Source organism: Hipposideros armiger, unplaced genomic scaffold, assembly GCF_001890085.2.
Source record: "Hipposideros armiger isolate ML-2016 unplaced genomic scaffold, ASM189008v1 scaffold_439, whole genome shotgun sequence".
In the NCBI taxonomy this organism is placed as follows: domain Eukaryota; kingdom Metazoa; phylum Chordata; class Mammalia; order Chiroptera; family Hipposideridae; genus Hipposideros; species Hipposideros armiger.
Genome location: NW_017731789.1, coordinates 1,201,503 through 1,222,996, shown reverse-complemented (window position 1 = coordinate 1,222,996; position 21,494 = coordinate 1,201,503). Strand labels below are relative to the sequence as shown.

Below are 21,494 nucleotides of genomic sequence, written 5' to 3'. Positions count from 1 at the left end.
TTCCATGGTTTGGTCCTTGCCAACCCCTCTAGTCTCAACCCTGGAAAGTTCTCTCCCTTCTCTCACCCTCTGCTTCCATCACACTGAACCACTCTGCTTTTCTTTTTGCCTCTGCTAAGTCAACTGGTTTCTGAATGCACTTACACAGAGGAACCAGTAGAGGGAAGATGAGTCTAACTGATGTGTTTCCAGAAGACCAGTCAGCAGCTGCTTATTTAAACAAAGAAAACCACTCCCATTCTGCCGGGGGGGGGGGGGGGGGGGGGGGGGCCGGGAGGAGAAGTCTCCCATTATGAGAAAGCAGGTCTGGGAAGGAGATTCCAGCAGGGGCATCAGGATGTCACGTTAGCTTTCCTTGGCACTCCAGATGTAAAGGCTGAATCTCCACAACTGGGGACTCTGCCACGTGGCAGCTGGGCACCCCCTCCCCAGTAACTATGTCATATGCTTGTCATCTGCTTTCAGTTGATTTACCTCTCCTGTTCCCGCCTCCCTCTCCCACTCTGATCTCTCCCTAGCAACTGAACTGCTTTTATTTAAAAACATTCCCCTTAACCTTTCTATTGCTTCAGTTTTAAATTTTTTAATTTACATTTTTAAATCTACAATTTTATTTTAATTTTCAATGCCATCAACTTGTTTTCAGTTTTTCACTTCTATGGTATTAACTTTTATTGTCATTAAATGTATCCACCATTTTATTTAGAACACATTCTAGTCTTTATATACTGTCTTAAATTTTAACATTTCAAATCAATATTTTTCTATTTTTCTTAACTGGATTTGAAATTCTTTTACTTTGAACGTCTATGTCTTTTTTTACTTTCTCTGTCTTATTCTGTGACATTAACTTCTACCTTCCCTTTACTATCCTGCTGAATTTTTTCTTTCCTCTCCCAAGAATCCCTTCACTTGTTTTTTGTTTATTTGTTTGTTTTATTTGTTTTTGGTTTGTTTTGGTTTATTGTGTGTGTGTGTATTTGTGCTGTGGTGGTCAGCCAGAATTATATAAGGGTGAAAGCCATAGAGAAAGCCTTTGCCACTATCCCAGGAAGTGGGAGGGTTTTTTTCCCACCTGGCCTTTCCCTCTCAATATGGATCCTCTCAGAATATTCCAGAAATCCTCACATTAACTCATCTATGCTACTGTTTTCTCTATACAGAGAACACAATGAATTCACTGGAACAGGGAAGCTTCCTACTATTTCACACTTATTATTATTTAGCCCTTAGATGAAGAGCTCCATGTTTTAGAAATTACAACCAGCATTATAACCCCTTGATTAGGGCACACTAACAGCTAGATATTGGCAGTTAAGTTTATGCTCTTTGGGTGCAAATTCCAGCTCAACAACCTAGCTACCTGTTGCATGATCTCACACCAGGCCTCCTTCCCTTCACAGCCTCAGTTTCCCCATAATTAAAATGGAGTAACAATATTACATACCTCATAAATGTGTGATCAGGATTTGGTGAGATGACATGTAGAAAGTGGTGCCTATATATGCCCAGAAAGCTTCCTCAAGAAAAAGTAAAGCCTGAACTCTAGAAGTAAAACGGATGTCTTTCTTCTAACATCTTTCTCACATCGAGCCTGGGCTAAAAGAAGAATGACTAACTCTTGGGTTGTCAAAAAAGTCATGATGTATTTTGTCTACGTTTTTCAAAGGTCATTTATTTATATAAAGAACAAAGATCAATCAATGATACCCTACCTGTTTTGTTCGATAACCTTTGGCCATCTTTCAGTGAGCTTCATAATTCCTTGTTCATAGAAGGACCTGTCTTTATTTGTGAAAAACTGAACAAGATGCTGATTTACAGCCTCATCTGAATTGAACGTTATACCACGCAAGGAGTTTTGAAGAGAGCAAAACAAGTGGAAGTCTGACGGCACAAGGTCAGATGAGTATGGTGGGTGTGGCAATGCATCTCATCCAAGCTCTAATAATTTTGACGGGTGATCAAGCTTGTGTGTGGTCTCGCATTGTCACGATGAAACACAACTCCTTTACAATTAACAAGCCCTGGACATTTCTGGATGATGGATTCATTCAAATTGTCCAATGGCTGACAGTACACATTTGAATTGATTGCTTGGTTCCTTGGTTTTCCTCAAAAAACACAACAGCTTTAAAATCCCACCACACTGAGAGCATAACCTTCCTCTGATGAATGTCTGCTTTTCATGTCCTTTGAGGCAAATCATCATGTTGGGACCAAGACTGTTTCGCACCACATTGTTGTAAACAATCCACTTCTTACCACCAGTTATCAGTCGCTTCAAAAAAGGATCGTTTTCCTCAAGTTTAATGAGCATATTGTATATGTTTACATGCGCCGTCAAATGAACTTCTTTGAGTTCACGCAGAACCCAAATATCGAGCTTGCTTACCTATCCCAGCTTCTTCAGGTGGTCATGAACACTTGAATGATGGATGTTCAATGTTTCTGCAATCTCTCATGTCATGTAATGTGGGTTTGACTCAATCAATGCCTTTATTTTGTCATCAACCTCAGTGGGCCTCCCTGACCAAGGAGCGTCGTTGAGATCAAAATCATCAGCACGGAATTTCGTGAACCATCGTTGGCACTGACGTTTTTGTAGAGCATTGTCAACGTAAACTTTGTGCAACTTTTCACAAGCTTGATGCGCTTTCTTCCCTTTACGGAAGTAAAACAGTAAAATATGGCAAAAAATGCACAGTTTGGTCTTCCATTTTCAACTTGTTGTAAAATCTCCAAAATTCAACCAAATCACTCAGTTTTTTTTTAGAATGAAGCTAGAACTGTCAGCTGTCAAATGACATAGCAATAACATAGATGCGAATGATTCTAGTACTTCCCAAAATGAACTAGTTCCATCTGTTGCAAACATGCGTCATGACTTTTCCGACAACCCAATAAATGTTGGGTTTGACAGTGTTCTTCAGGCGCTTACTGGAAAGTTTTGAAGTCTAGTTTATGATCAGTTCACCTCACCTGGGGAAATGAAGAAAGGCTATCCAGGGTCAGCTGGCTTGTAAAATGCAGGTGCTGTGATAAAGCAGAACTAGTAACAACCACGAGAATGTGTTTATCCCCAAGGCAACAAATACTTTGTCTCACTTGGAAAGGTGATATTGTTAGACTAATAATATTTAAACTCTGCAAGAGCAAGTCATAGAGTAAATATGTTAATTAGAAATGAAGTACCACTTCTAGTGCTCTTGGGGGAAAAGGACCATGGAGGACCAGGGCCTGCTTTTCCTGAGGGCAGGATCAGGGGCGTGTGAGGAGGGCAGGAAGCGTGGTGGGCACTGTAGGGGAACTGCCCCACTGTCAGAGGCTGAAGTGCTTCCAATGCACCCTGCTGATTCAGAGACACTGGAATTCTACCCTTTGGCTTTTCGTGAAACAGTCACCGTATGTTGACTCCAAATGGGGCCTCGAACATCACGTCCATCAGCAGCAGGATTCATTCCCAGGGAGAATGCCTGAGCCATGGGGATAACTGGGCTCCAGGCTGAGTGGGGTGGGGGTGAAATAGAAAGATGATTGATGGCACTAAGAAGGGCACTTCTTTGCAGCAGCAAACAAGTAGCTTCTTTTCTTAGACCCGATAATAAGGGTTCCATTCGATCCACCTATGTGGTGTGGGATAGGGAGAATTGGGGAAAATGCCAGCCACTTGTCAGAGAGCATAATTACCTTATGCTCTCAGCAGCGAAGGGCAGGGCCAGCTGCCCTAAGGTTGTGTGTGCTGCAAGTGCCAAAATACTTCCAAGGCCAAGCTCGTCATGCCTCAGTCACCTCAGTCACATCAGAAAGCTAAATCTCCCAGATCACCTGTCATCAGACTGATGTCTCTACATCCCTAAGCTGACCCATCTCCTGCCTCTTTGTCCTCCCTGACTTATCCCCTGTCTCCTTTGTTTCAAGGCTTTCTCATCAAAAAATTTCCCTATATCCACAGCTTCTTTTTGTAACTTCTCTTTCTTGCTCTCTATGAAAACAAGAGGCTCCCCAGAGGTCACAGCTTCCTCTAAGACCTCTCAAGAGGAGACTAATTTTGCTTGAACTCCACTTACCTGAGCACCTAGTTCTCTTACTGCTTCCAACATATTTCTCTTTTACCCTCTTTTAGAAATCATAACTCCTTTGAAATATGTCACCGAACTCTAATATCCCCTGTCCCTGTTTATTCCTGCTATGCATAGAAAGCTTTGTCATGCCCCTCATTTTTTATGACTTCAAAACTAGTTAATTGCCATACTTTTCATTATTATCTTCACTTTCATCATTTTCTGTAGTTTCAATAAACTACATTAATGATCCACATGTGACAGATGGATCTTTTTTTAAATGGGCCCAATTGTACCTTTCTCTGTATTCATGTCCTTTACAATGTGACTTTCCAACTCTTCCTATTAAGAAGTGAAGTCCATTCCCACACCCCTTTAATATAGCCTGGCCCTATGACCTGCCTTCCAGCAGAACCGGCATTGCGTGGTTCCAAACCTGGGCCCCGTGAGGCTTTTATACATCCCCTTTTCCCAGCTACTGTATGAAGAGGCCTGGGTTAGCTTGCTGGAGGACAGAAGGCCACGTGCATCAGAGACAGGCCATCCTAGCCCACGTCAGCCTGCTGCCAGCTGTCTTAGCAGCTGACTTAGCAGCTGACCAGAGACTCCTGAGCAAGCCCCACGGAGAATGGCTGAGGCTGGCCCAGGTCAACACACTCATCCAATCAACCCACAGATACTTGAGCAATAATAGCTGATGCTGTGTTCAACCACTACTTTTCGGTGTGATTTGTCATGCAGCAAAAAACTAAATAAAATACCATTTGAGGAAAGGATGAGGGAAGAGATTTAACAATGGGCTGCCATGGCACAAAGGCAAGAGAGGGATAGCATAGCAGAATGACTAAATATTCTAATTGATGCTGTGAAAACAGGGGTGGAAAAGACAACTAGGCTGAATTCTATTGCTGACTTTATCCAGAAACCCTTTTTACATAGAATACACACTGGGAAACCCTGACCAAATGTAAAGAGATTATGTTCTTCTGGCAACATTTCTGATCAATAGGCTTCAGCATCGGTAAGAGCAACGAAATTGGACTAGCACTTTGTAAAGTAATAACATGTTGGGTTTTTTTAATTTACAAATGTTTTCGTATGCATTATGTATCACATATATGACGTACACACGCACGCATTTCCCTTGGGGATCCACCTGCAAATTAAGAGTATAACAGCCCCACATCATTCTCAGTTAGCAGTGAAATAATAGGGACTACCCTTAATCAGCAACACAGACTATTGGTAAATAAATTATCTCTCTCTGTAGCTCCAGAAGTAGAAATTTGGTTGGAAGTGACAAAGAAACAGTTTTCTACTTAATAAAAAAAACATAAGCTTTTTAGTTAAGTGTATCTAGAGATAAATAGGCTGCTTTAAGCAAATGGTCCTCCCATTACTGGAACTATTCATGGAGGAGCTGTACAATGTGTTTTAGAAGGATTTCCTCAACTTCGGGGTGGGGATGATTGATTAATATCTAAGCTTCCTTCCATGTTCAATATTATTTGCTATTATGTATTCATAGAAAAGATACAAATAGCATTTAAATATTTGTTTCCAGTACTGTAACTTTTTAGTGATATCCTGTTTTTCTATATTCTGAGAAGTTACTATGAAGCCTCATCTGGTGCAAGACACTGCGTTACAGGAGGCTGGCGACTGGAAGGAGAAGGAAATCAAGGATTCAAGGAGTTACATTTACAGGCATTACATTATCACCCAGCTCCCACCCACTACTAATCACCCCAAAACCATTCTAAACAGACCAAAAACAGTCACTCCTAGTAACAGCAGCAGAAGTGGTAGCAAAAGTAATGACATACTTGACGTGATACACATCACTCCAATGGAATGTTCCAAAGCACTTCCCCAGAACATTGGTCCTGCATAATCTTAGTAGTTTCTGTGGCCCAAATGATGCTAAGTTAGAACAAGCTAAACAGATTAGTGCAAGACTTGTCTGACTTCTATTATTAATGGAAGTTATGAATTTCTTAGAGGAGGGAGGAAATACAATATTCCCAAACTTATTTAATCATGGAATCCTATTTGTATGAGACCCCCTTATAAAACCAATGTCCCAAAGTTCACATTTTAGGGAAACTACATTAATGTACTACTCTGTCAATATTTTCCATGAGAGCCAAAATCACAAAATTGCATAATATTCTCAATTCTATTTGACCTCCAACATAACATTTCACCACTCCGTTCATTATACAGCACATATATCTGCACCCACTTTACAGTCCTCTACACCTGCTACTTTGTTAGCATCTAAAGAACAAATTAAGAAAAGATCCTTACTTTTGCTTTTCAGTTTGGAATTCCTCCTCCTGAGCTTTGCACAAGACCTCTTTAAGGCTGATAATTTGGTCACAGGGTAAAGGTGGGGAAATGTAAGTTCCATTGACTTGCAGATCCTCAAAGCATGGTTTCCTGAAGGCATAGGAGTCATCACAGCAGTGACCCACGTTAACATTGATAGGCTCTGCCTCATGTCGTCTGCATAAAGCTCCAAGGATTAGCTTAGCCTTTCCCAGGAGAAAATTAAAATAAGAGTCATAAGGTTTGTGGTCGATATTTTCCTACCCATAGCAAATAAGATTATATTTAAGTATTCTCAAATTCCAGTTTCTGCTAGTTCAGCCTGGATTTCACTGTTTAGGGAAAAGCAAGAATGTTAGGTGCAGCCTGGTTCTGAGACTTGTTCTCTCTCTCTCTTCCTGTCATCCTCAAGTTGAGTTTACTTGGGTCCCATATCCAGATTCCTACCCAGACCAACTTATAGACTACTATTGACTTGAGACAGGAGTTTCCTGTACTCAATTAAAATCAAGCCTCAAGTCAATAGGGCTGTTAATTTGACTCAAATGTAAGAAAGATGATTGGAGTGCTGAGTGAATAAAAAATGAATAAATGAGGGGCCAGCTGAGTGGCTCAGTTGGTTAAGAGCTCGTTCAAGGGTGCGAGCTCTGAGCAACTAGCAGTTCCATTTCCAGCCCGAGTTGAGCTGCCATTAAGTTGCCAACAGGTGGCAGGATGACTCAGCTAAAAAAAAAAAAATGAATGCTGAAAAACATTCTTAGATCCTATTTCAGCTAACTCCTTTATTTTCTTGTCCTCTTCTAGAACTGTCACCTTGTCTTTCTCCCAGTGTTTCTGATACTTATCCTAATGCTGCCTACAAGCCAGCCTGTATGACTCTCTGAGTATAATTGACACCCACATTTGCCATCATTTACGTATTTGTGAATGAAGTAATTAAAACCAGTAGACATCTACATTTACTGTATGAGTTAATCCATTTTGAAGGTAACCAAAGGGTCACTTAAAAATAAGGCTTTAGGAAAATATAAGTCTAATTGAAAGAGTTCTCCAAGGAAAGCATGACTAGATAATAAAATTTTATAATAAAATAAAAGGAAGGCAGGGCTAGATAATAATTTTTTTTTAATCTGCAACCCAAATGATTATATTTTACCAGAAGAAAGAGTAACTTTGCATACAGGAGATGCTCTACCAAGGACATAAGGTGGAGAAAGATGTCACCAAGCAAGAATTAAGTGGTGTTAAAATAATACCACTTGAGACCTAGAGACCTGAGCATCCAGATTCCAGAGAGATGTTCTCCATGTGAGGAAGGAATCATTTATCATTTTTCACTAAAGCCTGAAAGAAATATCACTCAAGACCATCCTTACCCTTCCTCTGATTCCATTTACACATATATCTATATTCTAATACAACTTCCCAAGTATTTTGATTCAGGAATAAGTGTCGCTTAATTAGGCCCAATTATTCCTGCCATTAGAAAGACATTGTTCACTGTAAATGAACATACTGGTGTTCTGTCTAACAAATTTAATACTTGTGAGTTTGATGTGAGATGACTGAAAATAGTTGGCCTTAGACCCCAGTTCTCAACAAAGGGCTCCTGAAACCCCTATAAATTTTATAAGAGCAGTAGGAGCATCTTTTTTTTTAATAGGATGACTCTGGGTGGGCTCCTGGATTGGGGCTGGTCACCAGAAAACCAACCAGAAGTTCGGAATTTTTAGCCTTATCCCTCAATGTTCCAGAGAGGGAAGAGTGACTGGAAATGGAGTTAAAAACTCATCATGTCTACGTAAGGAAGCCTCCCTAAAATCCCAATACTATGGGATTTGGAGAGCTTTCAGTTTTGGTGAACACATCTGCATACTGGGGGCGGGGTGGGGGTGATGCCCTCCAAATCCACAGGAACAGAACCTCTTGCAACTCAGAAGCCTCTCAGACCTCGCTCTATGTATCTCTTCATCTGGCTGTTCACCTGTATCCTCTATCATATCCTTTAATAAACTGGTACACATAAGTAAGTGTTCCTCTGAATTCTGTGAGTCAGTCTAGCAAATTAATCAAATCCTAGAAGGGGGTTGTGGGAACCTCTGATGCATAGCCAATTGGTCAGAAGCACAGGTAACAACCTGGACTTGCAATTGGCATCTGAAGGGGGTGGATGCAGTCTTGTAGAACTGGGTCCTTAACCTCTGGGATCTGATGATATCTCCAGGAAGATAGTGTCATGACTGAGTATAATTGTAGGACACTCAGCTGGTGTTGCAGAGAATCGCTTGGTGTGGAGAAAACCCGCACACATCTGGTGTTAGGAGTGTGAGTGTGGTAGTACTATGAGAGTAAAGGAGAAGCACAGAAGGAAGACTGGGTGTTTTCCCTATACATTTGATTAGAATGGGCTAGTCTAAAGCCAGCATTATCTTTAAATTGCTGGCAAAATCACTTTTGTTGACTTGAAAATCCAAGAAATAGACTCTGAGGCATGATCCAGGAAAAGGCCTGTGGCATCTGATGTCCCCAGAGTTAGGTCAGACGCTTCCTTCCCCTGTTGCTAATCAAAGACAGTTGGCATGAGCTGACTTGAAAGAATCTCTCCTAAGGACAAAATGATGAGGCTCCACTGACAGTTCAGAGATGTGTCCACTGACAAGAGACTGATTGCTGGGGATTGGAAATTAGAACTGCAAGAACAGGCAAACATGAAGTCACAGTTGTGCTTACCGCATCTTCCATGCAGACAAACTGTTGGTCATCACTCAGAGGGCAACATCTTGTGGCAGCAGCTGCCATGCTCTTCGTGAACATAATCAACTCTTGAGCAGATAGCTGTGGGGCTTTCTTAGTATAAAGGACCATGAGCCTGAAAGAATAATTTCCTCTTACTCCTGGAAATGATTATGTGCCTAAAATGAAGACTTCGACAAAGTTTTCCTCAAAGTCTGACATTATCTGGGATTTAGGATGAACAAGGCATTAAACTGAGTTTAATTCTAGTCCTTCAGTCCTTCACCAATGGCCTTGTTCAATATACCTGGCATTCTCTTCCAACCTCACACATTGCAATGTTAACTATGCTGCCTAGAGAAGGGTTCTTCAAAGAAACACAAACAATGAAACTTTGGGTGTTTTCTCTCTTGTTTTCATGTGACCTTGTTAATGTGGAAGATTAATACTGTGCCCCTAATCACACTAGTATTTAGTAAAATCCTATTACTTTTTCTGTTTCTGCTTACTGGGAAGATTCAGCTGTATAAATTCCTTTTGCTTTCAATTGGGGACATTTGGAAAAGTGTCAACCTCTTTCCTATTCAGTATAAAGACATGTGAATATTCATAACAGTTTTTAACTTGTTCATGCTAATACTTTAGAAATACAGTTTTATGGATGTAAGAGAAATAAGTCAGACAGAAAAAGTAGAGAATCATATGATTTCACTGATATGTGTGCTATAAAATTGAAAACAACAAAAGAACAAGAAAAACAAATGAAGAAACAAAACTCATAGATACAGACAATAGTTTAGTGGTTACCAGAGGGCAAGGGAGTAGGGGGATGGTAGATTAGGGTAAATGGGGTCAAATATATGGTGATGGAAAGACACCTGACTCTGGGTAGTGAACACACAATGTGATACATAGATGATGTATTACAGAATTGTTCACCTGAAATCTATGTAAGTTTGCTAACAATTGTCACCCCAATAAACTTTAATTTAATAAAAGGAAAAACAATTGTAATAACTTAGTCTTGTCAGACTCTGAAGACTTTAGAAATTATTGTCTTTAGGGAAAAATAACCTATAAAAAATTTACCTCACCTAATCCATTTTTTTTTCTACTTATCAAGTTTAACTGTGATAGCTGATTGGGATGGCTACAAAATCATACTCAAGAAAACCGCTTCCGAAATAAATATATGCATAAGCCATTAAAGCTTTTATGTGTAGGATTTGGGTTTACAACAATGATCAGGAAACAGTCCCTACTGTCATGGGGCTCACACCCTAGTGGAGGAGATAGACAAGTACCCTTGGAAAAGTAAGAGGAATACAAAAGTGCCTTAGGTGCACATACAAAGACATCAAATCCCATCCCAGGGAAATCAGGCAGGCCTCCTAGAGGAAACTACATGTGAGCTGAGAGCTGTCAATAACTAAAAATGACCCAGTTAGAGGCGGGGGGAATGTGGGAAGGGAGCATTTGGGAAGTCACTAAATGTGATTTTGTTTTCTTGGTTGGGGGAGATTGGGGATTGGAGAGTGGAAAAGGACAGATGTTTAGTCACAGAATCAAATTTACATTGTTTTAAACCTAATTATGATTGATATATAAAGAATGGATTGGTGGTGGGCAAGAGGCAATGTGAGGGAAGAAACAGTTTGAAAGCTATTCCAGTAATCCAGGTGAGAGATGGTGAACTAGGAGAATAGTGGTGTTAATTGAGGGATATGGAGAGAGATTTTAAAGAGAAAGACTACAGATCTGGATTTGAGGACAACAAAAAGAAAAACCAGAATCAATTCTTGCATTTATATTATAATGGAGTTGGGGGAAGAATTTAGCTATAGCATCCAATGAAACAGTCAATCTAATCCAGTGGTTCTCAAATTGTGATTCCTGGACCAGCAGTATCAGCACCCCTGGGAACTTGTTAGAAGTGTGAATTCTCAGGCTCCATCTGAGAAACTCTAGGGGTGGGTCCATATTTTAACAAATCCTCCAGGTAATTCTGAAGTCCAAGAACCACAGATCTAATATTTAAACTAGACCTTAGCAGCTGAACACAGCATTAAAAAAAAGTAATAAGTCAAATGTTCTCTCTGAAGCAAGAATTCTTTTTCTGGTTCCATCAATCTGGACATGTAATTTAAGCTCAATAATACGGGACATTATAACAAACTAAACTTTTCCTCAATGTCTGCTTCTAAATAGACGATTGCAGAATGATTCTAAAGATTCCTAAAAATTGGCTTTTGTTTTTTGATATATTAATTTTTGAAATACATTGGGATTTGCCAGTCTCTCTGCACACAGGAGTTGTGCGTGTTTCCTCTGACAAATGACTAAGGTAACTGAGTTAAGGTATCTACCTCTATTCTCAGTGGTGAAAATACTAAATTTACTATGTGGACCTGATTTGAAACAGACAAAGGGACCCTACATTAGATCTCGGTTGCAGCTCTGACTTAAACTTGCAGGCAAAGCCCCAAACTAAATGCCCAGGTGTGAGGGAGTGTGCCCCTGTGAAACAGCAGTAAGGCAGCCAGAGCTAGCTGCCTCTCTAACCTCTGGGCATTAACTGAAACCTGGAAAATGGCCTGGAAAGCAGTGTAAACACACCTATAGTCATGTGGACACTATCTTATCAAGACCAAGATACTAGGTTAATTCAGAACTGGCTTTCACCTTGACCTCTGAGACTTTTAAGATTAGATGGAGACTCAGCAACTCTCAGCATCAGGAGTTAACAAAAACTCACTAAACAAGTATAAATCTGGACAGTATCTTACCAGCATACCTGTCATGGAAGTTATTATCTCCTAATTTTTCATGCAAATCACAGTGATTTTTAACACGCTCATGGCTTTCAAGAACCACTCTTTGAAACATCTCTCTCTGGAAAATAAAGATAATTAGTGTTTATCATTGCAACAGTATATCTTGAGTAAGATTGCAAAACCATCTTCTGCAATCATTAAATGTAAATGTTTTCCTAAACCCAGGGCTTTATTTACTTAGTGAGTTAACAAATCTTGAAAAAACACATTTTGTTAAAACAGGAATGGCTATGTACTTTGTGGAGAAACAAATGGGACAGCGACATTGATTCAGTTTCCCGTGATAAAAACTCATTTGTGGTTAAATGGTATATTTTATAAGCCTAAGGCAAATCACTCATCAAGCCAAAAAAAAGATCATTAAAGGTAGTTTATGGCCTAAGTTTGATTGGTCAGTGTGTGTGTGTGTGTGTGTGTGTGTGTGTGTGTGTGTGTGTGTGTGTGTGTTTATTGGTTATTTTAAATAATATAGCCTTTTTACAGAAACTGCAAATATAGAGATAAAGAAATAGGTATAGGAATATAGATTAGGAATATGTATTAGGAAGTCATGGTTTAATAAAAACATGTACCAGTTTTGAATATAGTAAAGCTCCACAAACACACATTAAAGTGAATCAAATGGAATTCTCAGATCTAACTGCAAATTCAGAGTTCTTGTACCATGCAAATAAATTCAAGTGGAAAGGCACAAGTAGCCTTGCAGGCTGAGCTCTTCAGTGGGATCACCAAATCCAGTCCACCCAATCCTAATAAGCAATATTTGTTATAGTAAAAATTTTACCAGACTTGCAAACTATTTGCCTGGATTTAACCCTTACTCTTGTCTTTTCTGCCTGTGTGACATTGGGCAAGTTATTTGAACCTTCTGAAATCATTACTCTCACCTATAAAATGTTGTTAGTAATTCTGGCATTACCTATGTTACTAGACTGTTATGAGAATCAAATGGGACACTGGTTGCAAAGTTGCTTTGTTGAGTGCAAACACCCATGCTCCTGGAAGTTACTATAATATTAACATAATGATTATTGCGGAGGTCTGCTGGTGATGCTATTAAAGGGTGCTAGCCTGCAGGAGACTGAATCACCTTCATTTATCCTTCTCTTGGGAACACCAAGATGCTGGAGCCCAGACAGGACAAGAGATGCCTTCATGCTCCATTCCCAACCCCTCCCCCATCCCCTCCGGCCTGTAAATATGTAAACCATTGCTTAGAATAACAAAAGCCAGAACTGCCTGTCTCCTGGTAATCCCTGAATTACTGATGATCTGGTCACTTTTGTAAGGTTTCCTGCTTTTTTCATGTCAAATGCATAACAGGAGCTGCTGCCTGGGAACAATACTATTTCTGGCCTGAAACAGGGAGAGTTTCCAGGACTGCTTGGTGGAAATAGTTGACCTTTCCATACCCTAATAAGCTGTGCTTTCATGCTACCTGCTATTATGCCAAGCCGACTTTCCCTTTAAAGGGGAGATGCACAGAGAATTTTCCAAGAAGCATAGAATCTATAAGACAGTGACTTGCAGAAAGAGTTGCTACAGTAGGATGCTGTGGCCTTTGTTTTAGATAGAAATTATATTTTTTGTGCAGAGCTTGCAATTAGCAAGAACGTGCATAATCATCTCACTAAAGTATGGCACTAATAGCACTGTGATTTTTCCTGTGTTTGTAATCACTTATGTATAAAAGGTTAAAAACTAAAAAGACATTTACCCCATGGCTATAGCATTCCAGAGGGTCTTCTAATTTACAGCATTTTCCCAATAAATTTTGATATACTGTAACCACTCTTAAAATTACTGGAAGTGCCAGCTCTGGATGTCTTCTTGAATATTCATAAAGGAACCTGTAGCCATATGAAACATATTAGAAAGTAAACAGTAAAATTTAAAGGCCATGAGGTTTTCAAAAGCCAATTATAATTATGACATTAATTCAATATTTGTACTGATCTTAAGACATTTGGAAACCTTGGGGGGCTGGCAAGGAGGTTTTATTGACTCCATTTTGACATAAGGAACCAAAATCAATAAAATTCCGTGATGTTTCCAAAGTCACACAGTAGTGAGTGGCAGATCCAAAACTTGAACCTAAAATATCTAGATTAGCTGATAGTTCCTCGCTCAGGATCTCTACTTACTTTCGCTAGAAATTAATTTCAAGTGTTTGGGTGAAATTACATTTTTCTCAATGATATTTGAGGCTAGATTTTATAAGTATTACAATTCTTTTGAAAGCAAGTGCTGGCTAGGTATTAAATCACCATCTTCCCCTCTTTTCCATGAATAGTCCATGCACAACCCGCAATTCTTCTGAGTTACAAGAATGAAAAACCTGGACTCTAGAATATTTTCAAAGGAACCATAGAATCACAGGAGGCACTTTAAGAGTGATCCTGTCCAACCACCTCAGTTTACAGTTGAAACACAAAAGCCTGGGGAAATTAAGTGGCATGACCCGCATTCCAAAGCTTATGCATGACAAAGCTAGACTGGAACTCAGCTCTCCTAATTCAGTCCAATGCAGTTTTCACTAGCAAGTTGTGCCTATCAATTTTTTCAGTATCAAATGCAAGTTTAGGAATAAGTGGGGACAGGAAGTGACATGTACTTTTATAAGCCAGTATCAAATGAAATTTCAGAAATATAGCTACAGTCATTCTATAAAGAACTTTAAAAAAAAACCCTCAAATCATACGCTTTGTTGGAATGTAGTTGCTCCAAATAATGTTTCACAAAGTGACTTTGGAAATATTTCAATCACACAGCAATATTGTCTGAGCATTACCTGTTAAAATCAGTTTGTCTTATGCACAAATTAATACGCACTTCTGAATGGACTACAGAGATATTAATACTCTGTCTCTCTAATCTTTAAATGCCACCCCATGGCTTTGGTAGTAGGTATTAAATTAATTAGAAAGAAGAGCTGACCGGGTATACTAATCTGAAGCTCTTACTTAGAGATGACTCTACGTCCCTTAGAGCAAAGCTTGCAAACATTTGACCTCAATTGCATTTTTTAAAATCCCTGTGTTAGTTATCAACATTTAAAACTCCAAACACTTCCAGCTTCTCTCAAAATGCAGTAGACCTACTGTCCCAATATGGCAACAAGTGGCAGGAGCTACATAGTAGCTGCCAATAATGGACTCCACAAAACATCTCCTCTTGGTCACAGCTCCCATTCAGTCACTCATTTGCATCATTGGCTAACCTCTGTCATCATTTAAGTTTACAACTTGATACAATATTCCAATAATCCATAAACATAACATTCCATTATTAAGGTTTTACAAAAATCTATATTACTCTTGGAGGAAATCATCTTGCTTGTCAGTGAATTGTTTGCATACAAATCGGTCTTCTGTAAACCTGCTCAGTGGCAGGGATGAAAGGTCAGGTTTATCATCATTTTCTGAATTAATAATGCATTCCCCTCGGAATGGCACTGGCAGTGCACAGCATGGAATGATCTTGCTGGATAGGATAGTCTGTTTAGAGCAGATATCGTTCATAAGCTGACTCTATAAAACATAAAAGGGAACAGTTATTTTGATGACTTCATCCTGAACTTATTTATTTGTATTGTTATTAGTAGAAGACCAGAAAAAACTTGGCTTCTTATATTGCTTTATCCTTGGCAAACTGAGAGACAAGAAACGTCATTTCTAATGATTCATTCTAATATAAAAACCTTCTCCTTTTGACCTTACTTACTCAAAAGTCACAAGCACTTTTAACATCTCTTAAAAAACTTTAAAGGGAGACAGACCATATTATTGTTTCCATGTTTAGCCCAACAAAATACAAATAGTTTTATTGTCTTGCTATTGCTATTATTGTTTTAGAATCTCAGTTATGAAACATTTGTTTCTGTCATTTACTATATACATTACTATTTTATTACTATAGTATTACATTATACTTACATGTTTAACATATTTACTTATACATAAATACGCATACATGCACACAAATAATTGTGTGTGTGTATGAATAAGTTAGTCTCTATACTTAAGGAACTCACAGTCTAGTTGGAGAGTCAAATAATTAAACAATAATACTAATGCATTGTAATAGAAGTTGTAAGAGAAGTGCATGATGCTTTGGAAGAAAAAAGAGTGATTTGCAATCCAGGCCAGATGAAGATCAAAGATCTTGAAAATTTTGAGTCTTGAAGGACAAATAGAAGTTAATTGGAAACAAATGAAGAGGAAGAACATTCTAGAATTATTCATCTTTATATGTAAAGAATCTTAGAGGTGAGAGAACATGACATATTTATGGAATAATGTATAAGATATTTGGAGGTTATTGAGAAAATGTAGTTGCGAAATGATGAGGCTTGAACCAAATGAGTGACTGAGCATACTTAAGAGCTACTGAAAGACAGAACGGACAAGATTTTTAAATAACTGTAATTATATTGGAGGCAGGCAGTGAGATGAGGATGAAGAATCTAGAATGATATATGGCAGTGGGTTGATGGTAGCACAATTTACTGAAATCGATATTCAAGAGAAAAGAGCACGTTTGAAGAGGATGGCTAACAAGGGAAACCCATGAATTCAATGTGGGGATATAGAGTGAAGATGATTTAAGGTGTCTATTAGACATCTCCATGGAGATTTCCTCTAAGCAGTTGGTATTGTAGATTAAGGACTCGTGAGAGAAGAATAGGCAGAAGATATAGATCTGAGTGGTAAGTTGAAGCTACATTACCGGGTTAGGTTGAGACTGGTAAGAGTGTGTGCATTAGTTAACTAGCATGCACTCAGTGGCTTAATAGAACCAGGGTTGTTTCTTTCTCAATAAAGTCCTACTGAGAGGGGAGGAGTAGTGCCTCTAGGCAGTAGTTCTAGGAACCAGGCTCACAGAGCCTCTATCATCCTCAACCGGTAGCTTCTAACATTGCCTTCAGATTGGGCATTTTTGAACCAGGAGATTTTTATGGACCAGGCTTAAAAATGGCATAAATCACTTCTGATCAGAATTCAGTCAGGTGGCCCCACCTAGTTGCGAGACAAACGGAAAATGTAGTTCATGGCCCAGCAACTAATCTAGACTATGGAAGAGGGGAGTGAATCCTTGCTGGATGGCTATCCAGTTCTGATTTTATGTGTAAAATAAAAAAGGAAAAGGCCAAGATCAGATCTATGGGGAATACCGATTTTCAAAGAGTAGTAGAAGAGGGGCAGAAAACTGATGAAAGAAACTGCAAGAAAACTTGCATTCCAGTAGAAGAAACACGTCTCCTACCATCTACTGTCCTCCATACAGCACCTTTGCAGGCATCATTGGAAAAAGAAACTACTACAGCAGTTGACAGCTGTAGCTCTGTACTCAGACTTTCTGAGTTCTAATCCTGACTTTGGTACTTCCTCGTTATGTGACCTAAGCAAGCTACTTTACCTCTTTGTGCCTTGATTTCTTAATCTTTAAAATGAGGATAAAATAACACTTACTTCCTAAGGTTGTAGGAATTAATGAGTTAATATTTGTTGAGAACAAAGAAAGGAGCCTGGCTCAGTACTAAAATAATGTTTGTTAAATAAATGTAAAATGCTTAGAATTAGTGCCTGACACACAGAAAACATTTTTTAAAAGCTAGTACTATAGCAGTTATTATACAACCCTAAATTAGTCCAATAAGGCCATAAAGTCAGAGAAAGAGAGAATCTTACATGTAAAATTGGATTATACTGATACAATAGACTGCTTATATTACTTTATATCACTTAATATCAAAAATCAAAATCTGGGGCAGGCCGAGTGGCGCAATGGTTAAGAACTGGCTTGGGACGCCAGAGGGCCCCGGTTCAGATCCCACATATGAGGGCCAGTGACACTGCCGCCCCTGTGGCAGTGGGTTGCCATGGGCTACCGTGTGTAGCCAGCAGCCAGCGTGAGCGGCCAGCAGCCGCAGTGCGCGGCCGTCCAGAAGCTGGCGACTGAACTGCCTTGTCCGGGAAGAGCGCAATGATGGTGCCAACTTGGGCCAGTGAAGCAACGTCCTCGACAACTAGACTGAAGACCAAAAGGAGAGCAACGTGTCTGTTCCCCTTCCCCCAATTCCCAGCACTGTTCCCATCCCCCAATTCCCCAATAAAAATCTTTNTGAAGCAACGTCCTCCACAACTAGACTGAAGAACAAAAAACGACAGCAACTTGTCTGTTCCCCCTCCCCAATTCCCCAGCTCTGTTCCCATCCCCCCAATTCCCCAATAAAAATCTTTAAAAAAAAAATCAAAATCTGTTAGAAGCATATTTGCTTTATGAGTTGGTGTGATGTTTTGTAGCATTATGCTATGATATAATGAGCACTATAAAAATAGAAGACTTTCTAGGACACACAATTCAAATGTATACAATCCATACCCCATTCCTGAAAGCATTAGGAGAAATACTCTAATCAAAACTGAATATACAATGTGATACATACATGATGTATTACAGAATTGTACACCTGAAATCTATGTAACTTTACTAACAATTGTCACCCCAATAAACTCGCATTTAAAAAAAGAGAATTAAATCAATATAAAAATAAACAGTGGAATATAGTATATAAGAGAAATGATAGTCCAAATGAAATAAATATTAACAGTTATTTTATGTAAAAAGAATGAGTATAAAGAAACTAAGAAGTCCACCAAAACTAAGAAGTCCATCAAACAACTGAGATCAAAGCAACTAAATAAACTTGAGAGAATTAATGAAGTTAAAAGCAGAAACAGACTAAAACTGATAAACAAGTCCAAGAACTTTGTGTTGGAAAAGACCAAGAAATTAAATAGTCCCTTCATAAGGCTAATTAATTAAAGGAGAAAATACAAACACATGGAAAAAAGAGGTGTAATTACATAACTGATGTTTTTAATTATAAAATAATTATCATGTAGATCCCTATATTCCTAAATGAGAAAATGCTGATGAAGAAGACTTTAATGGAAAATGCATATTTAAACCCTTGACAAAAAATAGGTACATTCTCATTATTCACAGTAGTTACATAAACACTGAATCCATGAATACTGAAGCATCAACCCTAGGGGAGATACAGGGTTAGGTTCTTGCAAGCCTCTGGCCACATTTTCATGAATAACAAATCAAAATATAACCGTGTTTTATGTATCTTTCTGTTTAATGACCCCTTATTTAATATACATTGGTGATTCATTCATATTGAACTCACAGCCTCCAGCACCATTACTCATGCATGAACAAAGCTTATCTAACACACGTATTTTCTCCGTAACGCACATCATGGTCTTGTGCTTAGAACGCTAGACAGCACTTCAGCACCACCCTTGGGGCCATTTTGAGCAGCTCAATCACCAACAAAAAGCACAAAAATGAGGAAAACATGTCACTAACTAGACTGCAATAAGAACACTTATCTACGATATGAAAACTAAAAGAAGGCAGAGTATCAAACTGGTTCCATCTCAGCTGAAACTACACGTATCAAGAGACACATTTTCCAGAGCTTTGCACATGCACAATGACCACGAAAGTTCTGTGAGTATAGATTTTGGAGTTATAAATAAATTTTGGTGAATTCACAAGTACAGAATTCATGAATAATGAGGACAGATTGAAAAATGTGAAAATAAATCCATAGCAAAAGAAATGGAAAAGCTGTCAAACCAGTTTCTAATCAATCCCTGCTTGCTTCACAGACAAGTTCTTTCAAACCTTCTCAAAACAGGTTAAGTCTTAATAATATTTATTTCAGAAAATTCAAAAAGGAAAAAATTCTAATTCATTTTTTAGAAGTTAGCCTAACTGCATACCAAAGCCTGATAAATGATAATGGCTTTTTTAGATTCATTCTATACCACTGCCACCTTTTTATTATTATTATTATTATTATTAGTAGTAGTAGTAGTAGTTTCAGGTGTACAAAACAATGCAATAGTTATCCTTTTCACCCCTCACAAAGTAACAACCCCCTCCCTCCATCCACTGCCCCCCCGCCCGATATCATACGTATTATTTAAAAATTGTTTTAAAGGCTGAACTGAGTTTTCAGAAGAGAGGATCTTACCCGGCCAAACACACATGCTACTGCATTTCCTTCACAACAAGTCTGATGCAGGTTTTTGGTATCAACAGCCAATTGGGCAATTTCAGAAAAGTTAGCTTTAAGTTGTTTTTTAGTCAACAGAACCAATTCCCTGAAATAAAAAAATAAGAACATTTCAAACAGTGTTTTGAATTTGATCCGTTATAAAACTAGTTCTAGTTCACTGAGTAACCAAAAGAATAGCAACATACATGCAAATGGAGGGTGAAGAGAGAATTATAAACGCTTTCTATTTCTTCAGTGTTAGCACCCAGGGCCATCTATGATCTAAGTCACAACAAACACGATTCAAGTCACAATTGTGGAAAACGTAGTCAATTTAATCATTTAAATTTTTGCTTAAAGAAGCTCAGTTGCTTAGAGAGGTAATTTGAACATTTATCTGACTTGACTTTCCAAGTAAAGTTCATTATAAAGACAATAATTCTAGGAGTCTTGGGTCTCCCTTTCCTGTATTGACAACTGAGCAACATCCTGAAATTTCTCTGGAAATAGGGGAAATGGGCATGCCTTATAAGGAGAACTGAACTTTCAGGCAGCCCAGTGTTGTCCTAAATTGGGGAAGTCATACAAGAAAGATGCATGACTTCTGGGGTCAAGTTGGACAGAAACACAACCTGGGCCAGGAAAGAGGTACATTGAGTAACATCAGATTCTCCTCCCATCCTGCACTCCTCCATCCCCAAAAAACACGAGTGTTTTTTTGTGTGTTCTGAATAACATTGCAGCCAAAATCTTTCCTATCTTCCAAAAGAAAAGAATACCTTTGGTCCTCCAGCCTCTACCATGCAGAACAATGAAGTGTCTGCTTCTGAATGTATAGAATCTTTTGTGCACTGAGGAAGAGACTAAGGAACTTGAGCAGATGGAAGAAATTGAGGCAGGAGTTAATGGGTGGAGATGAGGATTGTGCGATGTCATGTGCGGCCCTCTGTGCCCTATTGAACAGGCAAGTAGCATATGTGTCGAGAAAGGAACCAAGTTTGTACTGAGAGATTATTAAACGAGAAGATAAATGATTTTTCAAATGGTTTTAATCAAAAGGGGTGGTGATCCAACAGCAACTAAGTCCACAAATGTAAATAGGCAACTTACACTGATTTTGCTACTTTGTGGTTGAATTTAATTCCAATTTCACATAAATGATGATGCCTCAAAGATATTTCTCTAATGTATTTTCTGATGGGTTCTAGCTGTAATTAGAAAAACAATGCATCAAAGAAATATGATAGCAACAGAAAAAGTTAATTTCATCACTAGTAAAGATGAGAGAAAAGTAAAAAAATGTGTCTCTCCTCAAAATTAGAAAGTTTTTAGTGTCTTATTTAAAAGAGGCCAAATGCAAAAGCATAATGTAGTTTGTTTGGTTTTGTTTTGTTATATAGTAACTTTTCACTTCCCTAGAGATCACTTTTCCAGTGGTCAAACATTTGGAAC

General features: G+C 38.7%; 1 protein-coding gene across 9 annotated transcripts in view; it reads right to left on the bottom strand.

Annotated features, from left to right (window-relative positions):
- The window catches only part of LOC109394833 (alpha-fetoprotein-like), a 36,076-nt gene that overhangs the window by 6,523 nt on the left and 8,059 nt on the right, over positions 1-21,494 (bottom strand). For 6 of the 9 annotated variants that reach the window (XR_002126517.1, XM_019665335.1, XM_019665338.1 and 3 more), the window contains 7 exons: positions 21,153-21,250; positions 20,019-20,148; positions 15,278-15,492; positions 13,680-13,812; positions 11,923-12,020; positions 9,126-9,264; positions 6,375-6,601 (listed from right to left, as the gene is read on the bottom strand). Coding sequence is in view for 7 of the 9 variants with exons in the window: in XM_019665335.1 (XP_019520880.1) it covers positions 6,375-6,601; positions 9,126-9,264; positions 11,923-12,020; positions 13,680-13,812; positions 15,278-15,492; positions 20,019-20,148; positions 21,153-21,250 (1,040 nt within the window). In the remaining 2 variants the exon portion in view is untranslated. Of the gene's footprint in view, positions 1-2,850; positions 2,983-6,374; positions 6,602-9,125; positions 9,265-11,922; positions 12,021-13,679; positions 13,813-15,277; positions 15,493-20,018; positions 20,149-21,152; positions 21,251-21,494 lie in introns of those variants that run through there. The other 3 variants (XR_002126518.1, XM_019665341.1, XM_019665339.1) reach the window with 2 other exon arrangements.